Source organism: Pelophylax lessonae, assembly GCF_965119305.1.
Source record: "Pelophylax lessonae genome assembly, chromosome: 9".
NCBI classification, from domain to species: Eukaryota; Metazoa; Chordata; class Amphibia; order Anura; family Ranidae; genus Pelophylax; species Pelophylax lessonae.
This window is the reverse complement of record NC_138776.1, coordinates 19,071,514-19,095,601: the sequence shown is the minus strand read 5'-3', so window position 1 is coordinate 19,095,601 and position 24,088 is coordinate 19,071,514. Positions and strand designations below refer to the sequence as shown.

The window sequence follows — 24,088 nt, the reverse complement described above, 5'->3', positions numbered from 1 at the left end:
GGACTTCACATAATGGAAGTCAATGCAAGTCGCTCCCAGGTCGCCCCAAAGTAGTACAGGACCCTTTTTCTAAGTCGGAGCGACTTGTGTCGCTCCTATTAGAAAGGGTCCTGTGCTAATCAATGGCGAGCAACCGAGCGCGGCTAGTCTAAATGGGGTCTTATACAAGCTGTACACTCACTACTTTACATTGTAGCAAAGTGTCATTTCTTCAGTGTTGTCACATGAAAAGATAGAATAAAATATTTACAAAAATGTGAGGGGTGTACATACTTTTGTGAGATACTGTATATTCAGGAAAAGTCCAGAGGTGTCCCGAATTTCAGCGCGGTTCCCAGTACAGCCAGAAGCTAATATTCTACGAATCAAGCAGCCCTCGGTGCAGCACATGTCCTAACACATACATGGACTCTTAGATTGGAGGAGAGATGTTGGGTGCCCTGAAGTGTCTATCACACACCCTGGGGCGACGAGAGGTGACCCGCACGACAAACTGATAACAGGGCTCTCAGCACTCCGCCAGCACCACATTCCAGCTTTACCAGCAGTGTCCTCTCTGCCGCACATTCAGATGACCGGTTGTCAGTAATTAGACGTCACTACTGGAAATAGAGCGGAGGGAAGTTTGCATCGCATATGTGTGAACCGGGACTAACAGAAATTAAGAAAAATTTGTGTTTTTTTTTTTTATTTATTTTTTTTAATTATCTGTCTTTTTTTTTTTGTTTATTTAAAAAAAAAAGTGGTGAATAAAATATTACCAAAAGAAAGCTCTACTGTCACTACTGAAAAGAGAGCAGAGGGAAGTTTGCATCGCATATGTGTGAAGGGGACTAACAGAAATTAAGAAAATTTATTTATTTTTTTTTTTAATTATCTGTCTTTTTTTCGTTTATTTAGCAAAAAAGAAAAAGTGGTGAATAAAATATTACCAAAGGAAAACTCTACTGTCACTACTGAAAAGAGAGCAGAGGGAAGTTCGCATCACATATGTGTGAGCCGGGACTAACAGAAATTAAGAAAAATTTGTGTTTTTTTTTATTTTTTTATTTTAATTATCTATCTTTTTTCGTTTATTTAGCAAAAAAAAAAAAAAAGTAGTGAATAAAATATTACCAAAAGAAAGCTCTATTTGTGTAAAAAAAAAATGCTAAAAATTTCATATGGGTACAGTGTTGCATGACACACGCAATTTAACCACTTTTGGACCGGAAGGATTTGCCCCCTAATGACCAGGCCATTTTTTGCGATTCGGCACTGCCTTACTTTAACGAACAATTGCGCAGATGTGTGACGCTGTACCCAAATAAAATAAATATATAAAATGTCCTTAAATAAAATAAAAATAAAATAAAAAAATAAATAAATAAAATGTCATTTTTTCCCACAAACAGAGCTTTCTTTTGGTGGTATTTGATCACCTGTGCGATTTTTATTTTTTTGCGCTATAAACAAAAAAAGAACGAAGATTCTGAAGAAAAAAACAATATTTTTCACTTTCTGCTATATAAACACCCCCCCCCCCCAAAAAAAAATGTAAAAATAATTTTTTTCATAGTTTTAGGCCAATTTGTATTCTGCTACATATTTTTGGTTAAAAAAAAAAAATCGCAATAAGCGTATTTTGATTGGTTTGCGCAAAAGTTATCGTGTCTAAAAACGAGGGGAAAGATTTATGTAATTTTTATTTATTTATTTTTTTTTTTTACTAGTAATGGCGGCGATCTGCGATTTTTAGTGGGACTGCGACATTGCGGCGGACAGATTGGACCCCTAACTGATATTTTTGACACTTTTGGGGGGACCAGTGACATTACTACAGTAATCAGTGCTAAAAATATGCACTGTTACTGTAATAATGACACTGGCAGGGAAGGGGTTAACCCAGGGGCGATCAAAGGGTTAACTGTGAGCCTAGGGTTGTGTTTACTAGCTGTATGGGGGAGGGGCTTGTTTAATAAACACAGAGACCTGTGATTCTAAATAGGAAGACCACAGGAGCTCTGTATTGATTCCTGTGTTTACAACAGCAGACCGCTCTCCACAGGGAGCGATCGCGGGGTGCCCACCGGCCCCGTGAATCAGCTTCCCTGCTGGCTAATTGGGGTGCTCCCGCGCCTCCGGCGGCACGTATGCGCCCCACAGGAGCGCTCCCACGAACCGCCATACAGGGAGCCTGCCGTAGTATATCTGCAGCGGGCAGTCGGCAATCGGTTAAACTGACCTCATTTACAGACCGAAGTTCATCCCTTTGATCTAAAAGAACCAAACGATACAATGTTTCATTTTATCTTTCAGCGCTGAGCAATGTTGATAAACATTTGACGGCTGCTATTTTTATTTTTTATTTTTTTTTGACAGCTCTGAGCAGACAACTGCTCTGCACTGAATAGTGGAAGAAAGATAGTAAAACAGAACAAAATAATATAGAAAATAAAAGAACATAAATAAAAGTAAAGGAATAGAATAGAATGAAATAGAAAAAAATATAACCATCTTCTCTAAAATAGAATTTCAAATAGAATACATTCAAATTTGAATAGAATAGAAAAGAAAAGGATTTAATGATGGGAAATAATTGGCAGCACTGAAGGGCACTGATTGGCAGCACTTCTGGGCGCTGATAGGTGGCACTGATGAGCACCAATAGACGGCACTGAAGAGCAGGGATAGGTGGCAATGATCGGCACTGATGGGCACTGAGAGGCGGCACTGATAGGCACTGATGGGTACTGATAGGCAGCACTGATGGGCACCGATCGGCAGCACTGATGGGCACTGATAGGCAGCACTGATGGGAAATGATTGGCAGCACTGATGGGCACTGATAGGCGGCAATAATGAGCTCTGATAGGCAGCACTGATGGGCACTGAGAGGCAGCACTGTTGGGAACTGAGAGGCAGCACTGATGGGCACTGAGAGGCAGCACTGATGGGCACTGAGAGGCAGCAATGATGGGCACTGATAGGCAACACTGATGGGCACTGATTGGCAGCACAGATTGGCACTGATAGGCAGCACTGATTGGCACTGATAGGCAGCACTGATGAGCACTGATATGCAGCACTGATGGACACTGAGAGGCAGCACTGATGGACACTGATGAGCACTAGAAGGCAGCACTAATTGGCACTGATAGGCAGCACTGGTAGGCACTCATAGGCAGCACTGATGGGAACTGCTAGGCAGAACGGATGGGCACTGATAGGCAGCACTGATGGGCATTGATGCCCTGATTATCAGTGTAGATGCTCCCCTTCATACTGGCCAGTTACCGACTCTCTCCTCATGCTGTGACAGCGTGAGGAAAGGATTGCCAACAACCGGCAAGTGTGTTTACATCATGATCAGCTGTGATTGGACACAGCTGATTATGTACAGTAGTAAAGAGCTGCTGTGACTGGCTCTTTACCTTGAGCTATGATCACTGTGAGCATGCGGGGGGCCCTGTTTAGTGAGGACATCAATTGACTCCCTCCCAGAACTGGACGACCACGCTGTGGCTGTCATTCGGCTTTAGCATGGTCGCCTGGGGTGCGACACCGCCCCCCCCCACCCCCCCCCCCACCTAAAAAGTGTTGTTTGCCTCGCTGTAGTTACGCCCCAGCATCTAAGGACTGCAAGCTGCAATATATCACATTTTTATGTTCTGGGGTCCTGTTATCCTCCAATGTAGATGTGTAAGATACGATCGATACAAAGTGAACAATTTCCAGCGTAGCCAAGTACTCACTATTACACATGAAGAATGTGCATCACCTGCTCTCTGAAATCTGACATTTGACTGGCAGGAAAACGGCGAGGGAACGGTAAATAATCAGAGGAGAGGTATTATGGGATGTGCGGGAGTTCCACACATTCTGCTCCTATCTTCACTCATCTATGCCTCAAGGCACATAGCAACCAATGTAATATCACCGCCAACACCGATGTCCAGGTGAACATAATCCCAGCGCTGCGCTCTTCACTTCCACACAATGACAAGCGTGCGTGCGTTTAACCACTTGCCCAGGGGGGGCAATTTTTTTTTATTTTGTTGCACAAAATCTGCATTTTAATGCTAGAAACTATTGCAAACCCACCAAAAAAAAAAATAATTTCTAAAAGCAGAGACCCTGGAGAACAAAACAGTGATTGTTGCATTTTTTGTTGCACAATATTTGCACAGCTATTTATCAAACACATATTTCCAGAAAATAATACACTAAAATGAATTAAATATCTGCATTTTTATACTAGAAACTATTGCAAACCCACCCCAAAAAAATGATATTTTCTAAAAGCAGAGACCCTGGAGAACAAAACAGTGATTGTTGCATTTTTTGTTGCACAATATTTTCACAGCTATTTATCAAACGCATATTTTCAGAAAATAATACACTAAATTGAATTTTAGTGCAAAAAGATCACCTGGTTGCTGCCACACACTCTTGACACCATCTGAACCAAATAAGTTCATCTTGGTCTCATCAGACCACAGGACATGGTTCCAGTAATCCATCTTCTTAGTCTGCTTGCTTTTAACAAACTGTTTGCGGGTTTTCTTGTGCGTCATCTTTAGAAGAGGCTTCCTTCTGGGATGACAGTCATGCAGACCAATTTGATGCAGTGTGCGGCGTATGGTCTGAGCACTGACAGGCTGACCCCCCACCCCTTCAACCTCTGCAGCAATGCTGGCAGCACTCATATGTCTATTTCCCAAAGACAACCTCTGGATATGACGCTGAGCACGTGCACTCAACTTCTTTGGTCGACCATGTAAAGGCCTGTTCTGAGTGGAACCTGTCCTGTTAAATCGCTGGATGGTCTTGGCCACCGTGCTGCAGCTCAGTTTCAGGGTCTTGGCAATCTTCTTATAGCCTAGGCCATCTTTATGTAGAGTAACGATTCTTTTTTTTCAAATCCTCAGAGAGTTCTTTGCCATGAGGTGCCATATTGTACTTCCAGTGACCAGTATGAGAGAGTGAGAGCGATAACACCAAATTTAACACACCTGCTCCCCATTCACACCTGAGACCTTGTAACACTAACAAGTCACATGACACCGGGGAGGGAAAATGGCTAATTGGCCCCAATTTGGACATTGTCACTTAGGGGTGTACTCACTTTTGTTGCCAGCAGTTTAGACATTAATGGCTGTGTGTTGAGTTATTTTGAGGGGACAGCAAATTTACACTGTTATACAAGCTGTACACTCACTACTTTACATTGTAGCAAAGTGTCATTTCTTCAGTGTTGTCACATGAAAAGATAGAATAAAACATTTACAAAAATGTGAGGGGTGTACTTACTTTTGTGAAATACTGTGCATCTTATGAATGACACCATGAGACTTCTTGGGGCCGCACTGATTTGAAAAAGCAGTTCCTGTACTTTTGTAGATTTCAGATGTGACTTGCATAGACATCTGTGCATGAAGTGGCACCTAAAGTCGCACCGACATGCGCCTTTGAAACTGTTGCGATTTTAAGTGAAGTCACGCAATTTTAAAGCCGCTTTCAGTGTGAACCAGAGCTGAGAATGATACAAAGTATCTCCCATTAGTTACCAGAAACAAAAGAAAAAAAAAAAAAGTTTAAAACTTTTTTTTTAACTTTTCCCGGCTGAGTTTGCAGGGAAGTCGCAGCGGTTAGCGGTAAGCGGGGGGCGCTGCGATCTGGCACAGCTTTGCTCTCCTGAGGATTCATGGAATAAGGTGATGTAGAATAGTCGCTGGGTGTGTGTGCCGCGGTCTGTGTCATGCATTATGTGCAAATCGCCGCTAATACCTTCCGCAGCCAGCCGCGCCATCCGCGCCAATTCTTCTCCCAGCCCAAAGTCGCAGCACACGTCTGCCATTTGTAGGACAGAAAAAACAGGCCGAGTCTTGTAATCATTCCACAGTCACACATTCATGATACATTCTTCTCTCTTACAGTGACCAAGATCTGCACTCAGTGTGAAATCGAGCAAAAATCCGAAACCATGCGGGTCCAGTACTGCGCTAGCGACTTCGGTAAGTCTCTTGATGTATGGCGTTCATTAGATTGTGTCATGCAGACTGCAAAATAAATATTCGCTTTTGTTTAAAGAACAGATAAAGTATACGTTCAACGGGTTCATTTTTTTGAGTTATTATTGTAACAACAACGCATAATGCGTTTTCTGCCATTACTTTCATATGTGTGTTTGATATAATGTATTGTCATCTCAGGATTAGGAAAAGCTCCCTCTAGTGGCCATCTCTCTCTTACAAAGCAAGGAAGCTATTTTTATACACATTTCAGGCCTGAAGATTACTTGAAACCCCCAAAAACATTTTTTTTTTTTTTTAAAGCAAAGACCCTGGAAAATTAAATAGCAGTAGTTCCACATTTTTATTTCATATTCAAAAATTGTCATTGCAAGATTAGAAAGGAAGCTATTTTTGTACGTGTTTAAAAAAAAAAAAATCATTTTTGGCCGGAAGATTAGTTAAAACCCCCAAAAACTGTTTTTTTTTTTTTAAGCAGAGACCCTGGAGAATAACATTGCGGTAGTTCCATATTTTTAACATTTTTATTTGATGTTGCATATTGTCATCTCAGGATTAGGAAATGCTCCCTCTAGTGGCCGTCTCACTGCTACAAAGCAAGAAAGCTATTTCTATACACGTCTAAAAAAAAAAAAAAAATTCACTTTAGGCCTGAAGATTACAAAAAAATTTTTTTTAAAAGCAAAGACCCTGGCTAATAAAATAGCAGTAGTTCCACTTTTTAATTTAATGTTCCATATTGTCATATCACGATTAGAAAATGCTCCCTCTAGTGGCCATCTCTCTCTTAGAAAGCGTGGAAGCTATTTTTATACACATTTTAGGCCTGAAGATTACTTGAAACCCCCAAAAACATTTTTTTTTTACCCTGGAGACCCTGGAGAATGAAATAGCAGTAGTTCCACATTTTTATTTGGTGTTCCGAATTGTCATCTCAGGATTAGGAAATGCTCCCTCTAGTGGCCGTCTTTCTCTGGTATAAAGCAAGGAAGCTACTTTTGTACACGTTTAAAAAAAAAGAAAATAATAATTTTAGGCATGAAGATTACTTGAACCCCCCCCCCCCTCAATTTTTTTTTTTTAAGCAGAGACCCTGGAGAATAAAATAGAAGTAACAGTAATGCAAGGAAGCTGTTTTTTTTTTACACGTTTAAAAAAAAAAAACATTTTAGGCTTGAAAATTAGTTGTCTTTAGTTTTTTAGGGTCTTTAGTTTTTTAAAGCAGAGACCCAGAAGAATAAAATAGCAGTAGTTCCACCTTTTTATTTGATATCCCTCTAGTGGCCGTCTCTCTCTGCTACAAAGCAAAGAAGCTATTTTTATACACATTTAAAAAAAACAAATATCACTTTAGGCCTGAAGATTAGTTGAAACTCCCAAAAACTTTTTTTTTTTTTAAAGAAAAGACCCTGGGGAATAAAATAGCGGTAGTTCCACATTTTTATTTCATATTCAAAAATTGTCATTGCAAGATTACAAAGGAAGCTATTTTTGTACACATTTAAAAAAAAAAAAACATTTTTGGGTGGAAGATTAGTTGAAACCCCCAAAAACCTTTTTTTTTTTTTAAAGCAAAAATCCTGGAGAATAAAATTGTTCCACATTTTTAACATTTTTATTTGATGTTGCATATTGTCATCTCAGGATCAGGAAATGCTCCCTCTAGTGGCCATTTCTCTCTTACAAAGCAAGGAAGCTATTTTTATACACATTTCAGGCCTGAAGATTACTTGAAACCCCCAAAAATGTTTTTTTTTTTTTTTTTTTTTTTTTTTTTTAAGCTAAGACCCTGGAAAATGAAATAGCGGTAGTTACACGTTTTTATTTCATATTCAAAAATTGTCATTGCAAGGTTAGAAAGGAAGCTATTTTTGTACACGTTTCAAAAAAAAAAAAAAATAATATAAAAAAAATTAAGCAGAGACCCTGGAGAATAAAATATCAGTAACAGTAAAGCAAGGAAGCTATTTTTGTACATATGTAAAAAAAAAAAAAAAAAAAAAAAAAAAAAAAAAAAATTTTAGGCCTGAAGATTAGTTGAAACCCCCAAAAATTGTTTTTTTTTTTTAAAGCAAAGACCTTGGAGAATAAAATAGCAGTAGTTCCACTTTTTTATTTGATGTTCCATATTGTCATCTCAGGATAAGAAAATGCTCCCTCTAGTGGCAGTCTCTCTGTTACAAAGCATGAAAGCTATTTTTGCACATGTTTCAAAAATCATTTTAGGCCTAAAGATTAGTTGAAACCCCCAAACAATGTATACATTTTCTTAGAGCAGAGACCCTGGGAAATAAAATAGCGGTAGTTCCACATTTTTATTTGATGTTCCATATTGTCATCTCAGGATCAGGAAATGCTCCCTCTATTGGTCCTTTCTCTCCTACAAAGAAAGGAAGCTATTTTTATACACATTTTAGGCCTGAAGATTACTTGAAACCCCCAAAACCTTTTTTTTTTTTTAAAGCAGAGACTCTGGAGAATGAAATAGCGGTAGTTGCACATTTTTATTTGATGTTCCATATTGTCACCTCAGGATTAGGAAATGCTCCCTCTAGTGGTTGTCTGATTAGTCTGATTAGTTGAAACCCCCAAAACATTAGTGGTCATCTCTCTCTTTTAATGCACATTTTAGGCCTGAAGATTACCCCCTGCCGCCCCCCCCCCCATTTATTTTTTTTTTTTTTTGTTTTAAGCAGAGACCCTAGAGAATAAAATAGCAGTAGGTACACATTTGATTTGATTTTCCATACTGTCATCTTAGGATTAGGAAAGCTCCCTCTAGTGGTTGTCTGATTAGTTGAAACCCCCAAAACATTATAGACATTTTCTAAATTTGGTAATACTTTTGCACCAGTGCACACAGCAAGGTCCATAAAGACATGGGTGAGTGAGTTTGGGGTGGAGGAACTTGACTGGCCTGCACAGAGTCCTGACCTCAACCTGATAGAACACCTTTGGGGTGAGATAGAGCGGAGACTGCGAGCCAGGCCTTCTCGTCCAACATCAGTGCCTGACCTCCCAGATGCGCTTCTGGAAGAATGGTCAAACATTCCCATAGACACACTCCTAAACCTTGTGGACAGCCTTCCCAGAAGAGTTGAAGCTGTTATACCTGCAAAGGGTGGGCCAACTCAATATTGAACCCTACGGACTAAGACTGGGATGCCATTAAAGGTCATGTGTGTGTAAAGGCAGATGTCCCAATAGGAGTTAGGTGGTTTTGGTCTTGGCCATGAAGGGGTTAGGTGGTTTTGGCTTGGCCATGAAGGGGTTAGGTGGTTTTGGCCTTGGCCATGAAGGGGTTAGGTGGTTTTGGCCTTGGCCATGAAGGGGTTAGGTGGTTGTGGCCTTGGTCATGAAGGGGTTAGGTGGTTTTGGTCTTGGCCATGAAGGGGTTAGGTGGTTTTGGCCTTGGCCATGAAGGGGTTAGGTGGTTTTGGCCTTGGCCATGAAGGGGTTAGGTGGTTGTGGCCTTGGTCATGAAGGGGTTAGGTGGTTTTGGCCTTGGCCATGAAGGGGTTAGGTGGTTTTGGCCTTGGCCATGAAGGGGTTAGGTGGTTGTGGCCTTGGTCATGAAGGGGTTAGGTGGTTTTGGTCTTGGCCATGAAGGGGTTAGGTGGTTTTGGTCTTGGCCATGAAGGGGTTAGGTGGTTTTAGCCTTGGCCATGAAGGGGTTAGGTGGCTGTGGCCTTGGTCATGAAAGGGGTTAGGTGGTTGTAGCCCTTGGCCATGAAGGGGTTAAGTGGTTATGGCCCTGGCCATGAAGGGGTTAGGTGGTTTTGGTCTTGGCCATGAAGGGGTTAGGTGGTTGTGGCGTTGGTCATGAAAGGGTTAGGTGGTTGTGGCCCTGAGCCATGAAGGGGTTAGGTGGTTGTGGCCCTGGTCATGAAGGGGTTAGGTGGTTGTGACCCTTGCCATGAAGGGGTTAGGTGGTTTTGGCCTTGGCCATGAAGGGGTTAGGTGGTTTTGGCCTTGGCCATGAAAGAGTTAGGTGGTTTTGGTCTTGGCCATGAAGGGGTTAGGTGGTTTTGGCCTTGGCCATGAAGGGGTTAGGTGGTTTTGGCCTTGGCCATGAAAGAGTTAGGTGGTTTTGGTCTTGGCCATGAAGGGGGTTAGGTGGTTGTGGTCTTGGCCATGAAGGGGTTAGGTGGTTTTGGTCTTGGCCATGAAGGGGTTAGGTGGTTTTGGCCTTGGCCATGAAGGGGTTAGGAGGTTGAAGAATCTCATGTAGAAGAACGGGTGAACAATGGATTGCGTCTTATAAATCCGCGCTGAGATAAATCAATGAGACGAGCGCTCTGTGATTGGAGGAGATCATCGAGTGTCACATTAAATCTTCGGAGGAGTCGGCGGCGAGCCACGAGCGTCTTGTCTTTTTGCTCCTGGAAGGCAGAATGTGACAGTTAGTAATGCGGTTCATGTTGCAGCTCCACCGGCCCGGAGTTATGTGTGCGATCGATGATAAAAAATAAACATACTTTCATTTCACCCGCCGACATCTGCTGGAGGAGCTAATGGAAAAGAAAAGCGGAAAAAGTGCCCTGTGTAGATAATTGTCTGTTTCTAATTGGAGAGTCTCAGACCGTCCCCGGGTGATAACATCCTGATCCTAAATCAACAATTGGTCAATTCTTTACTTTGATCATGCGTAACTTCGGATGCATTACAATTTGTTCCATTCCATTCGTTTAGATGCGGCATTCGGTACTTCCGATAATTCGTAACTTTGGATGCATTTGAATTAGTTCCTTTTAATTCTTTTAGATGCAGCATTTGTTACTTCGGATGCATTCGTATTAATTCTGTTACATTTGTTTAGATGTGGCATTCGTTACTTCGGATAATTAGTTACTTCTGATCATGCGTAACTTCGGATGCATTTGAATTTGTTCCATTTAATTTGTTTAGATGAGGCATTTGGTACTTCAGATAGTTCATAACTTCGGATGCATTCAAATTCATTCTGCTTCTTTCATTTATAAGTGGCATTCGTTAATTCGGATCACTCGTAACTTCTGATGCATTTGTATTAGTTCCATTTCATTTGTTTAGATGCGGCATTCATTGCTTCGGATATTTAGTTACTTCAGGTCATTCGTAATTTCTGATACATTCAATTTCCTTCTGTTTCGGATGCATTCACATTCGTTCCGTTCCATTTGTTTAGATGCAGCATTCGTTGCTTTGGATAAATCGTTACTTCAGATGCATTCTAATTCATTCCATTTCATTCATTTATATGCGGCATTCAGTACTTCCGATAATTCATAACTTCAGGTGGATTCAAATTCGTTCTGTTTCAATCGTTTAGATGCGGCATTCGTTACTTTGGATCACTCGTAACTTCGGATGCATTTATAATCGTTCCGTTCCATTCATTTAGATGAGGGATTTGGTACTTCTGATAGTTCATAACTTCGGATGCATTCAAATGAATTCCGCTTCTTTCATTTATAAGCGGCATTTGTTACTTTGGATCATTCATAACTTCGGATACATTCGTATTTGTTCCCTTTCATTTGTTTAGATGCAGCATTCGTTACTTCAGCTAATTAGTTACTTCAGATCATTCCTAACTTCGGATGCATTCAAATTCCTTCCGTTTCATTCTTTTAGATGCGGCATTCGTTACTTTGGATCATTCATAATTTTGGATGCATTCGTATTCTTTCCGTTCCATTCGTTTAGATGTGACATTCATTACTTCGGATCACTCTTAACTTTGGATGCATTCGTATTCGTTCCGTTCCATTTGTTTAGGTTTCTTGTTTAGGTTTATTACTTAGAATAATTTGATACTTCTGATCATGAGTAACTTTGGATGCACTCAAATTCGTTCCATTCCATTCATTTAGATGAGGCATTCGGTACTTCTGATAGTTCATAACTTCGGATGCATTCAAATGAATTCCGCTTCTTTCATTTATAAGCGGCATTTGTTACTTTGGATCATTCATAACTTCGGATACATTCATATTTGTTCCATTTCATTTGTTTAGATGCAGCATTCGTTACTTCGGCTAATTAGTTACTTCAGATCATTCGTAATTTTGGATGCATTCAAATTCCTTCAGTTTCGTTCCTTCATTCTTTTAGATGCGGCATTCGTTACTTTGGATCATTCATAACTTCAGATGCATTCGTATTCGTTCCATTTCATTAGTTTAGATGCGGCATTCGTTACTTCGGATCATTCATAATTTTGGATGCATTCGTATTCGTTCTGTTCCATTCGTTTAGATGTGGCATTTATTACTTCGGATCACTCTTAACTTTGGATGCATTCGTATTCGTTCCGTTCCATTTGTTTAGGTTTCTTGTTTAGGTTTATTACTTAGAATAATTTGATACTTCTGATCATGAGTAACTTTGGATGCACTCAAATTCGTTCCGTTCCATTCATTTAGATGAGGCATTCGGTACTTCTGATAGTTCATAACTTCGGATGCATTCAAATGAATTCCGCTTCTTTCATTTATAAGCGGCATTTGTTACTTTGGATCATTCATAACTTCGGATACATTTTCCATTTCCATTCCATTCCATTTCATTCGTTTAGATGCAGCATTGGTTACTTCGGCTAAATAGTTACTTCAGATCATTCGTAACTTCGGATGCATTCAAATTCCTTCCGTTTCATTCTTTTAGATGCAGCATTCGTTACTTTGGACCATTCATAACTTCAGATGCATTCGTATTCGTTCCATTTCATTTGTTTAGATGCGGCATTCGTTACTTCGGATCATTCCTAATTTTGGATGCATTTGTATTCGTTCTGTTCCATTCGTTTAGATGCAGCATTCGTTACTTTGGATTACTCTTAACTTTGGATGCATTCCTAATCGTTCCGTTCCATTTGTTTAGGATCGGCATTCATTACTTCGAATAATTTGATACTTCTGATCATGAGTAACTTTGGATGCATTCAAATTCGTTCCGTTCCTTTCATTTAGATGAGGCATTCGGTACTTCCAATAGTTCGTAACTTCGGATGCATTCAAATGAATTCCGCTTCTTTCATGTATAAGCGGCATTCTTTACTTCGGACTATTCGTAACTTCGAGAGCATTTGTATTAGTTCTGTTTAATTCGGTTAGATGCAGCATTCGTTACTTCAGATAATTCGATACTTCAGCTGCATTCTAATTCATTCAGTTTCATTCATTTATCTGCAGCATTCAGTACTTTCGATAATTCATAACTTCGGATGCATTCGTATTCATTCTGTTCTATTTGGTTAGATGCAGCATTCTTTACGTCGGATAATTTGTTACTTCTGATCATGTGTAGCTTCGGATGCATTCAAATTCATTCCGTTCCTTTCATTTAGATGAGGCATTTGGTACTGCTGATAATTCGTAACTTCGGATGCATGCAAATTCGTTCTGTTCCGTTCGTTTAGATGCGGCATTCTTTACTTCAGATCATTCGTTACTTCGGATCATTCGTTACTTCGGATCATTCGTTACTTCGGATCATTCGTTACTTCGTATCATTTGTTACTTCGGATCATTCGTTACTTCGGATCATTCTTTACTTCAGATCATTCGTTACTTCGGATCATTCTTTACTTTGAATCATTCGTTACTTCGGATCATTCTTTACTTCAGATCATTTGTTACTTCGGATCATTCTTTACTTCAGATCATTTGTTACTTCGGATCATTCGTTACTTCGGATCATTCGTTACTTCGGATCATTCGTTACTTCGGATCATTCATTACTTCGGATCATTCGTTACTTCAGATCTTTCGTTACTTCGGATCATTCATTACTTCGGATCATTCGTTACTTCGGATCTTTCGTTACTTCGGATCATTCGTTACTTCGGATCATTCATTACTTCGGATGCATTCATTACTTCGGATGCATTCATATTTGTTCCGTTCCTTTCATTTCGATGCGGCATTCGCTACTTTGGATACTTCGTAATAATTTATCTCTCATTCTCTGTGTAACAAGAGACTCACAAACCCAACCAAACAGCACCACCCGCCCACCACACCCTATCTGGACTCTGGATGGAATGCAGTCTGACACAGAAAAACACACAAGGGAATAAGGGAGAAGCTCATTGGCCAGAGATAACACACTAACACTGCTCATCCAAAAATCGAATGAATCCGAATATATCCAAAAGAAATACGAATATGAATGCATTCACCAACTATTTCTTTATATTCAGTGATAACGAATAGTCGAACGAAAATATGAAAAACGAAATTATCCAAATGTAATCGATTTGTTAAACTCGTAGGTTGAATCATTTTTCGTCCTTTCCGATTTTCGTTCTTTCTGGCAATTCGTTTTCGTTTACATAGTAGTTGAGGTTGAATAAAGACAAAAGTCCATGCAGTTCAACCTGTGTAGGTGTGTGTGGCCGTATTCATTTCCCATACCCCTGAATGTTGTGATCTTGGAGATGTATGTCCAACAGTCTTTTAAAAGTAGCCATACTTCCCGCAGAAACCACCAATTGTGGAAGAGAGTTCCACAATCTTATTGACCTTACTGTAAAAAACCCCCTGCATAGCCTGAGGTTAACCACTTAAGTCCCAGAAGATTTGGCTGCTCAAAGACCAGGGCCTATTTTGCGATTCGGCACTGCGTGACTTTAACGGACAATTGCGCGGTCGTGCGACGCTGTACCCAAATGAAATTGACGTCCTTTTTTCCCCACAAACAGAGCTTTCTTTTGGTGGTATTTGATCCCCTGTGCGATTTTTTTTTTTTCTTGCGCTATAAACAAAAAAGAGCGTAAATTTTGAAAAAATAACAATATTTTTCACATTTTTCGATATGAAATTCTCCAAAAAAAAAAAAAATGTAAAAATCACAATTTTTTAACATTTTAGGCCAATTTGTTTTCTGCTACATATTTTTGGTTAAAAAAAATCGCAATAATATTTTGATTGGTTTGCGCAAAAGTTATCGCAGCTACTAACTACGGGAAAGATTTATGTCATTTTTATAGTTTTTTTTAAACTAGTAATGGCGGCGATCCGCAATTTTTTTATGCGGGACTGCGACATTGCGGCGGACAGATCGGACCCTTGACTGACATTTTTGACACTTTTGGGAGTACCAGTGACATTACTACAGTAATCAGTGCTATAAATATGCACTGTTACTGTAAAAATTACACTGGCAGGGAAGGGGTTAACTTTACTGGTGATCAAGGGGTTAAGTGTGTCCCTAGGGGCGTGATTCTAACTGTGGAGGGGCGTGGCTTGTGATGTAATCACAGAGACATACGATCCTACATAGCAGGATCACATAGCCTCTGTGATTACCTTAGTGAGAATGACAGACGGCTGTGTCTGTCCTTCTCTCACTGCAGAGGGAGATCACAAGTGGCCGGCGGCCATTGGAGCCGCCGGGCACATGCACGGACTCCCCAGCTGATGAGTGGGGGCGGGAGCGCGCCTCCGGCGGCGCACGATTGCCCCCTAGCTCCTCCCAGGTACTTTGCCTAGGAGCGCCAGACTGCCGCCGCACAACTGCGGCAGGCGGTCGGCAAGTGGTTAAATCGCTTCTCCTCTAATCGTATTGCATGGCCCAATTCTTCTTTTTTACATTTAGCTGTCGCTGAGGGGCTGAGCCAGGTGCCAGGCCAGGCATCTGGGTAGATCTTGGTGGATCCCAACCCTGGACCAGCTGAGTAACATCAGCTGACAGCAGAATTTAGCTGAAAACGGTTCACAGGAGTGCAGAACGAACCGCACTCCTGTGTTTAGGCAGGAGCAGTCTACAGTGCTCTTCCACGGCACTGATGTTGAACAGAAAGTCAAGAGGGACAGGGTTCCTCTATGGTCTCCTGGGTCACTGGGGAAGCTATCCTATTGGATGGTGCCACCTATTTGACTCTGGCGGCCATCTTGGGTCAGGCAGAGCCTATTTAGGGTACTGGTTCACAGTTTTGGCACATATTTGCGAGTGGGCAGTAAAGGGAGAGGTTCTCCGCCTGTTAGAGACAGTACTAGTGGTAGGGAAAGGTTCCTGTCAAGGGGAATGAGCATAGGGTTGGCTACTCCTCTGGGCATCTTCCTGATTGGGCACAAGACAGCCAGGCTACATTCTGCCTGCTTTACAGGCTCTGTCAGTCCGGGCTGAGCATCGCTCCATTATCTTTGTTGAAAACCATGAGTTCATCTGAATGGACGGCTCCCCCCTCTGGCTTTGTTGTATCTGTTACTGTATTACTTTAACTTCAATACGAGTCTCAATTTCCTGGGTCACTAGGGAAGCTATCCTATCGGATGGTGCCACCCATGTGTCCCTGGCGGCCATCTTGGGTCAGGCAGAGCCTATTTAGGGCCCTGGCTCACAGTTTCGGCACACGTTTGCGAGTGGGCAGTAAAGGGAGAGGTTCCCTGCCTGTTAGGGAGAGTACTAGTGGAAGGAAAAGGTTCCTGTCAAGGGCAATAAGCATAGGGTTGGCTACTCCTCTGGGCATCTTCCTGATTGGGCACAAGAGAGCCAGGCTACATCCTGCCTGCTTTACAGGCTCTGTCAGTCCGGGCTGAGCATCGCTCCATTATCTTTGTTGAAAACCATGAGTTCATCTGATTGGACGGCTCCCCCCTCTGGCTTTGTTGTATCTGTTACTGTATTACTTTAACTTCAATACGAGTCTCGATTGTACCTGACTGTATGAATTATTATTAGCATTTATATTGATGATATATCAGATGGCATTGTATCCAAGCCTCTTTTTTTACTTTACAGGTATTAACAATTACCTTTGATATATTTAATATTGATTTGTATGAAAACTAAGTTTTTATTTAATTTTTTTAGTGAATGTAATCAATCAGCATTCTATATTCCACCCCTATAGGGTTTAGCAATATGGAGAAGGGAGGTCATTTTCCACTGTGTATACGCCCACATATATGATTCTATAGTTATGTGGGCTGCACAGATAAGAAAAAGGAGGAAATGAAGAGCTTAGAAGGGAACTGAAACTGAAACATGCTCAGTAGAGGACACCAGCAGGTCTACACAAATTCAGCCTGCACAGAGAAGTTAGGAGGGACAGCTGAAGGCAGGATCAACCACATATATTTCACTCTACACAAAAGAAAGGCTTTAGCGGCTCTGTGAGTATGAACACTCTGTTATATAGCATCTAATGAAAGTTTTTCATAGTCTGGGTTTAATGACACTTTAAATGCAATAGCCAATTGACATTTTAGGCACCTGCCTACACATGTGCACTCGGATATGCTGATGCACGCACACACGTGCACCTAGGCCAATGCATGCTCAAGTGTACATGAACGGCCTCAAGCAAATCATAAATTATGAAGTGCCATTTGCCTAGACGTGCTTGTGTGCGAGCGGGGGAGGGGAATCAAGCAACATTTTCTCTCAAAGGCAAGCTAAGCAATTTGCAAATGTTAAGGATTAAATGCCTTCAGATCTTCAATTCCAAATTATATTTATATGAATGGAGAAAACTCGAGCCAAAAATCCAATTCTTCATCTGGAGAGACAAGTTACATGAGCGTCTAAGAAGCCAGTGAGAAATCTTCCATAAATTAGAGTTTATCCCTCTAAGCTACTCACGGTCAACAGTTTTCATAAATCACATTGTATTCCCGAGCATCCATCGAGAGCTTCGCGCCAAGAAAAAGATTTCACAATGGAAGAAAGGCGTCCTATTCTTCTTTTATCTTTAAATAGATTTTTTTTTCCTTTTTTTTTTTTTTTCTGTTTTTTTTTTCCTTTTTTTTCTTGTTCTTTTTTTTTTTTTTTAATGGAGAGATTTTGTAATGGATTCTCAATCGGTTGGAAAACATGACTTCCTATGACACTGGCCTCTGGGTAATATCTTCTGGATTAGGTAGAATGAAAAAAGAGACAGTTTACGAAAAAAAAAAAAAAAATATATATATATATATAAAAAACCTGTTGGCTAGCAAAGAAAAGTATGATTTAAACAAAAACATATCTGTAGCCGGAGGTGTAATATTGCACAACGCAGAGCGCAGTGTTTGTATGACACGGGCTTTGTACTGGAGAGGAATGTGTGACTTTATTTTGTTTAAGATGCTGGCCAACGCGTTTGGCTCCAAATACTGGATTTCATTCATCGGACTGCCTATAAAGTTTAGTAAATATTAATTATTAGAGCATAAACAGAATACTTGGCATGGGTGATTATTTTACCCTAAATCACAGTACAAAAATCTCTTTTTTTTATATAGAATAGTATGTATATTAAAAAAAAAAAGTATAAATATATATATATATATATATATATATATATATATATATATAACAAATATATAGATAGATATATATAATATATCTATCTATATATCTATCTATCTATCTATCTATATATATATATATATATATATATATATATATATATATATATATATATGTATATGTGTATATATATATATATATATATATATATATATATATATATATATATATAGTTTTAACTTTTTTTTTTCTTTTAAGTATGCAGTATATACTAGAAAAAAATATATATATGTATATTGCATTTAATATTTTTTTTCTTTTAAAACTATATAAAAAAGTGTATTTACTAGAAAAAAAAATAAATAAATAAATATATATATATATATATATATATATATATATATATATATATATATATATATATATATATATATTTATACAGTATATACACTAAATTGTCAAAAGTATTGGGACGCCTGCCTTTCCACACATATAAAATTTATTAGCATCCCAGTCTTAGCTGGTCAGGTTGGCAAATGGTTAATATTTTATGTATTTTTCTTTTTATATTTTACATAGTTTAATATAATATTCTATACAGGTTTAAAAGGAAAAAAAATATTAAATACATTACATATATATATACATATATATATGCATATATATATATATATATACTATATTACCAAAAATATTGGGACGCCTGCCTTTACACGCACATAAACTTTAACCACTTAAGCCCCGGAAGATTTTACCCCCATTCCGACCAGGGGGTATTTTGCGATTCGGCACTGCGTGACTTTAACGGACAATTGCGCGGTCGTGCGACGCTGTACCTAAACGAATTTGGCGTCCTTTTTTTCCCACAAACAGAGCTTTCTTTTGGTGGTATTTGATCACCTGTGCGATTTTTTGATCACGCGCTATAAACAAAAAAAGAGCGTCAATTTTGCAAAAATAGCAATATTTTTCACATTTTTTTATATGAAATTCCCCAAAAAAAAAATTTAAAAATCAAATTTTTTTTACTTTTTCGGCCAATTTGTTTTATGCTACCTATGTTTGGTAAAAAAAATCGCAAAAAGCGTATTTTGATTGGTTTGCGCAAAAGTTATCGCGTTTACTAACAAAGGGAAAGATTTCTGTCATTTTTGTTGTTTTTTTTTTTAACGTGTAATGGCGGCGATCTGCGATTTTTTTTGTGGTACTGCGACATTGGGGCGGACAGATCGGACCCTTGACTGACATTTTTGACACTTTTGGGGTTACCAGTGACATTTCTACAGTAATCAGTGCTATATATATGCACTGTTACTGTAAAAATACACTGGTAGTGAAGGGGTTAACTTTATTTGGGAGGGAGGGGCTGTGTGTATCCCTAGGGGCGTGCTTTCTACTGTGATTGGCTGGGGCTTGAGCTGTATGGACACTGATCAACGGATCTACATACTAGATCCGAGTGATCAGTATCCTAACAGCAAGGAGAATGACAGGTGGCTTGTTTACACAAGCTGCCTGACATTCTCCCTCTCCCCCGCCGATCGCCGAGTGACCGGCGGACATCGGGTCCGCCGGTCACACGCGCGGGGGGATCCGTGACCACGCGGGAGCGGGAGCGCGCCTCCGGGGGCGCGCGCTCGCTCCCTAGACCCTCACAAGCTAGTGACGTAGCCCTACGTCACTTTGCCTGTGAGGGGCTGACTGTCGGCGTTAGGCAGTCGGCAAGTGGTTAATGGCATTCAATATTGAGTTGGCCCACCCTTTGCAGCTATAACAGCTTCAACTCTTCTGGGAAGGCCGTCCACACGGTTTAGGAGTGTGTCTATCAGTGGCGGCTGGTACTCAAAATTTTTGGGGGGGCGCAAAAAGAAAAATGTAATAGGTATTGCTTCGCGGCAAAAAACGCGGTAAAAAATTGCGTGACTTTGAGGTCATGGTACAGGCATGGCACAGATGGTATAGGCATGACACAGGTGATGGTACAGGCATGGCACAGGCATGGCACAGATGATGGTATAGGCATGGCACAGGTGATGGAATAGGCATGGCACAGGTGATGGAATAGGCATGGCACAGGTGATGGTATAGGCATGGCACAGGTGATGGAATAGGCATGGCACAAGTGATGGAATAGGCATTGCACAGGTGATGGTACAGGCATGGCACAGGTGATGGTATAGGCATGGCACAGGTGATGGTATAGGCATGGCACAGATGGTATAGGCATGGCACAGGTGATGGAATAGGCATGGCACAGATGATGGCATAGGCATGGCACAGGTGATGGAATAGGCATGGCACAGGTGATGGAATAGGCATGGCACAGGTGATGGTACAGGCATGGCACAGGTGATGGAATAGGCATGGCACAGATGGTATAGGCATGGCACAGGTGATGGAATAGGCATGGCACAGATGGTACAGGCATGGCACAGGTGATGGTATAGGCAGGGCACAGGTGGTACAGGCATGGCACAGGTGATGGAATAGGCATGGCACAGATGGTATAGGCATGGCACAGGTGATGGAATAGGCACGGCACAGATGGTACAGGCATGGCACAGGTGATGGAATAGGCATGGCACAGGTGATGGTAAGGTCATGGCACAGGTGATGGAATAGGCATGGCACAGATGGTATAGGCATGGCACATGTGATAGTATAGGCATGGCACAGGTGATGGTATAGGCATGGCACAGGTGATGGAATAGGCATGGCACAGATGATGGAATAGGCATGGCACAGGTGATGGTATAGGCATGGCACAGGTGATGGAATAGGCATGGCACAAGTGATGGAATAGGCATTGCACAGGTGATGGTACAGGCATGGCACAGGTGATGGTACAGGCATGGCACAGGTGATGGTATAGGCATGGCACAGGTGATGGTATAGGCATGGCACATATGGTATAGGCATGGCACAGGTGATGGAATAGGCATGGCACAGATGATGGTATAGGCATGGCACAGGTGATGGAATAGGCATGGCACAGGTGATGGAATAGGCATTGCACAGGTGATGGTACAGGCATGGCACAGGTGATGGTACAGGCATGGCACAGGTGATGGAATAGGCATGGCACAGATGGTATAGGCATGGCACAGGTGATGGAATAGGCATGGCACAGATGGTACAGGCATGGCACAGGTGATGGTATAGGCAGGGCACAGATGGTACAGGCATGGCACAGGTGATGGAATAGGCATGGCACAGATGGTATAGGCATGGCACAGGTGATGGAATAGGCACGGCACAGATGGTACAGGCATGGCCCAGGTGATGGAATAGGCATGGCACAGGTGATGGTAAGGTCATGGCACAGGTGATGGAATAGGCATGGCACAGATGGTATAGGCATGGCACGGGTGATAGAATAGGCATGGCACAGATGATGGTATAGGCATGGCACAGGTGATGGAATAGGCATGGCACAGGTGATGGAATAGGCATGGCACAGATGATACAGGCATGGCACAGGTGATGGTATAGGCAGTGCACAGATGGTACAGGCATGCCACAGGTGATGGAATAGGCATGGCACAGGTGGTATAGGCATGGCACAGGTGATGGAATAGGCATGGCACAGATGGTACAGGCATGGCACAGGTGATGGAATAGGCATGGCACAGGTGATGGTAAGGTCATGGCACAGGTGATGGAATAGGCATGGTACAGGCATGGCACAGGTGATAGAATAGGCATGGCACAGATGATGGTATATGCATGACACAGGTGATGGAATAGGCATGGTATAGGCATGGCACAGGTGATGGAATAGGCATGGCACAGGTGATGGTATAGGCATGGCACAGGTGATGGAATAGGCATGGCACAGGTGATGGAATAGGCATGGCACAGGTGATGGTATAGGCATGGCACAGGTGATGGAATAGGCATGGCACAAGTGATGGAATAGGCATTGCACAGGTGATGGTACAGGCATGGCACAGGTGATGGTATAGGCATGGCACAGATGGTATAGGCATGGCACAGGTGATGGAATAGGCATGGCACAGATGATGGTATAGGCATGGCACAGATGATGGAATAGGCATGGCACAGGTGATGGAATAGGCATGGCACGGGTGATGGTATAGGCATGGCACAGGTGATGGAATAGGCATGGCACAAGTGATGGAATAGGCATTGCACAGGTGATGGTACAGGCATGGCACAGGTGATGGTACAGGCATGGCACAGGTGATGGTACAGGCATGGCACAGGTGATGGAATAGGCATGGCACAGATGGTATAGGCATGGCACAGGTGATGGAATAGGCATGGCACAGATGGTACAGGCATGGCACAGGTGATGGTATAGGCAGGGCACAGATGGTACAGGCATGGCACAGGTGATGGAATAGGCATGGCACAGGTGGTATAGGCATGGCACAGGTGATGGAATAGGCATGGGACAGATGGCACAGATGATGGAATAGGCATGGCACAGGTGATGGAATAGGCATGGCACAGGTGATGGTATAGGCATGGCACAGGTGATGGAATAGGCATGGCACAAATGATGGAATAGGCATTGCACAGGTGATGGTACAGGCATGGCACAGGTGATGGTACAGGCATGGCACAGGTGATGGAATAGGCATGGCACAGATGGTATAGGCATGGCACAGGTGATGGATTAGGCGTGGCACAGATGGTACAGGCATGGCACAGGTGATGGTACAGGCATGGCACAGGTGATGGTATAGGCAGGGCACAGATGGTACAGGCATGGCACAGGTGATGGAATAGGCATGGCACAGGTGGTATAGGCATGGCACAGGTGATGGAATAGGCATGGCACAGATGGTACAGGCATGGCACAGGTGATGGAATAGGCATGGCACAGATGGTATAGGCATGGCACAGGTGATAGAATAGGCATGGCACAGATGATGGTATAGGCATGGCACAGGTGATGGAATAGGCATGGCACAGATGGTACAGGCATGGCACAGGTGATGGTATAGGCAGGGCACAGATGGTACAGGCATGGCACAGGTGATGGAATAGGCATGGCACAGATGGTATAGGCATGGCACAGGTGATGGAATATGCATGGCACAGATGGTACAGGCATGGCACAGGTAATGGAATAGGCATGGCACAGGTGATGGAATAGGCATGGCACAGATGGTACAGGCATGGCACAGGTGATAGAATAGGCATGGCACAGGTGATGGTATATGCATGGCACAGGTGATGGAATAGGCATGGCACAGATGGTACAGGCATGGCACAGGTGATGATATATGCATGGCACAGGTGATGGAATAGGCATGGCACAGATGGTATATGCATGGCACAGGTGATGGAATAGGCATGGCACAGATAGTACAGGCATGGCACAGGTGATGGAGGCATGGCTCAGATGGTACAGGCATGGCACAGGTGATGGAGGCATGGCACAGGTGACGAGTCAGCACTTCCCTGGCTGAGACACTTACCTGGCGACGGCTCGGCTCCCGGCGGCGGCTTCTCCCCCTCCTCCCGACTCCGACGTCCGTCCTCTTCTGCTCGGCTCCCGGCGGCAACTTCTCCCCTCCTTGCGACTCCTCGGCGGCGAGAAGCTGACCGGGCGGTGACGGTGAGTGACTGATGCACGCACTGGCACCACCCCCAACGAGGTCAGCATGGATGTCCTTAATCATGATTGGTCCAGGCTGGAGTCTGGACCAATCATGATCCAAGACATCACAAAAGGGGGGTGGTGTAGCGCCATGCTCTGTGCTACAGTTACGCCCCAGAAGGCTGCCATTTGGTGGAAAACCCCACCCCCCATAGGCACTCCAAAAGGGGGGTGGGTGTAGCGCAGTGCTCTGCGCTACAGTTACGCCCCAGAAGGCCGCCTC

The 24,088-nt window shown here is 42.2% G+C and overlaps 1 protein-coding gene across 1 annotated transcript in view; it reads left to right on the top strand.

The window, feature by feature from the left end:
* The window catches only part of SFRP5 (secreted frizzled related protein 5), a 140,490-nt gene that overhangs the window by 79,838 nt on the left and 36,564 nt on the right, over window positions 1–24,088 (top strand). The window contains exon 2 of the mRNA XM_082267483.1: window positions 5,919–5,996. Coding sequence (XP_082123609.1) covers window positions 5,919–5,996 — 78 coding nt within the window. The remainder of the gene's footprint in view (window positions 1–5,918; window positions 5,997–24,088) is intronic.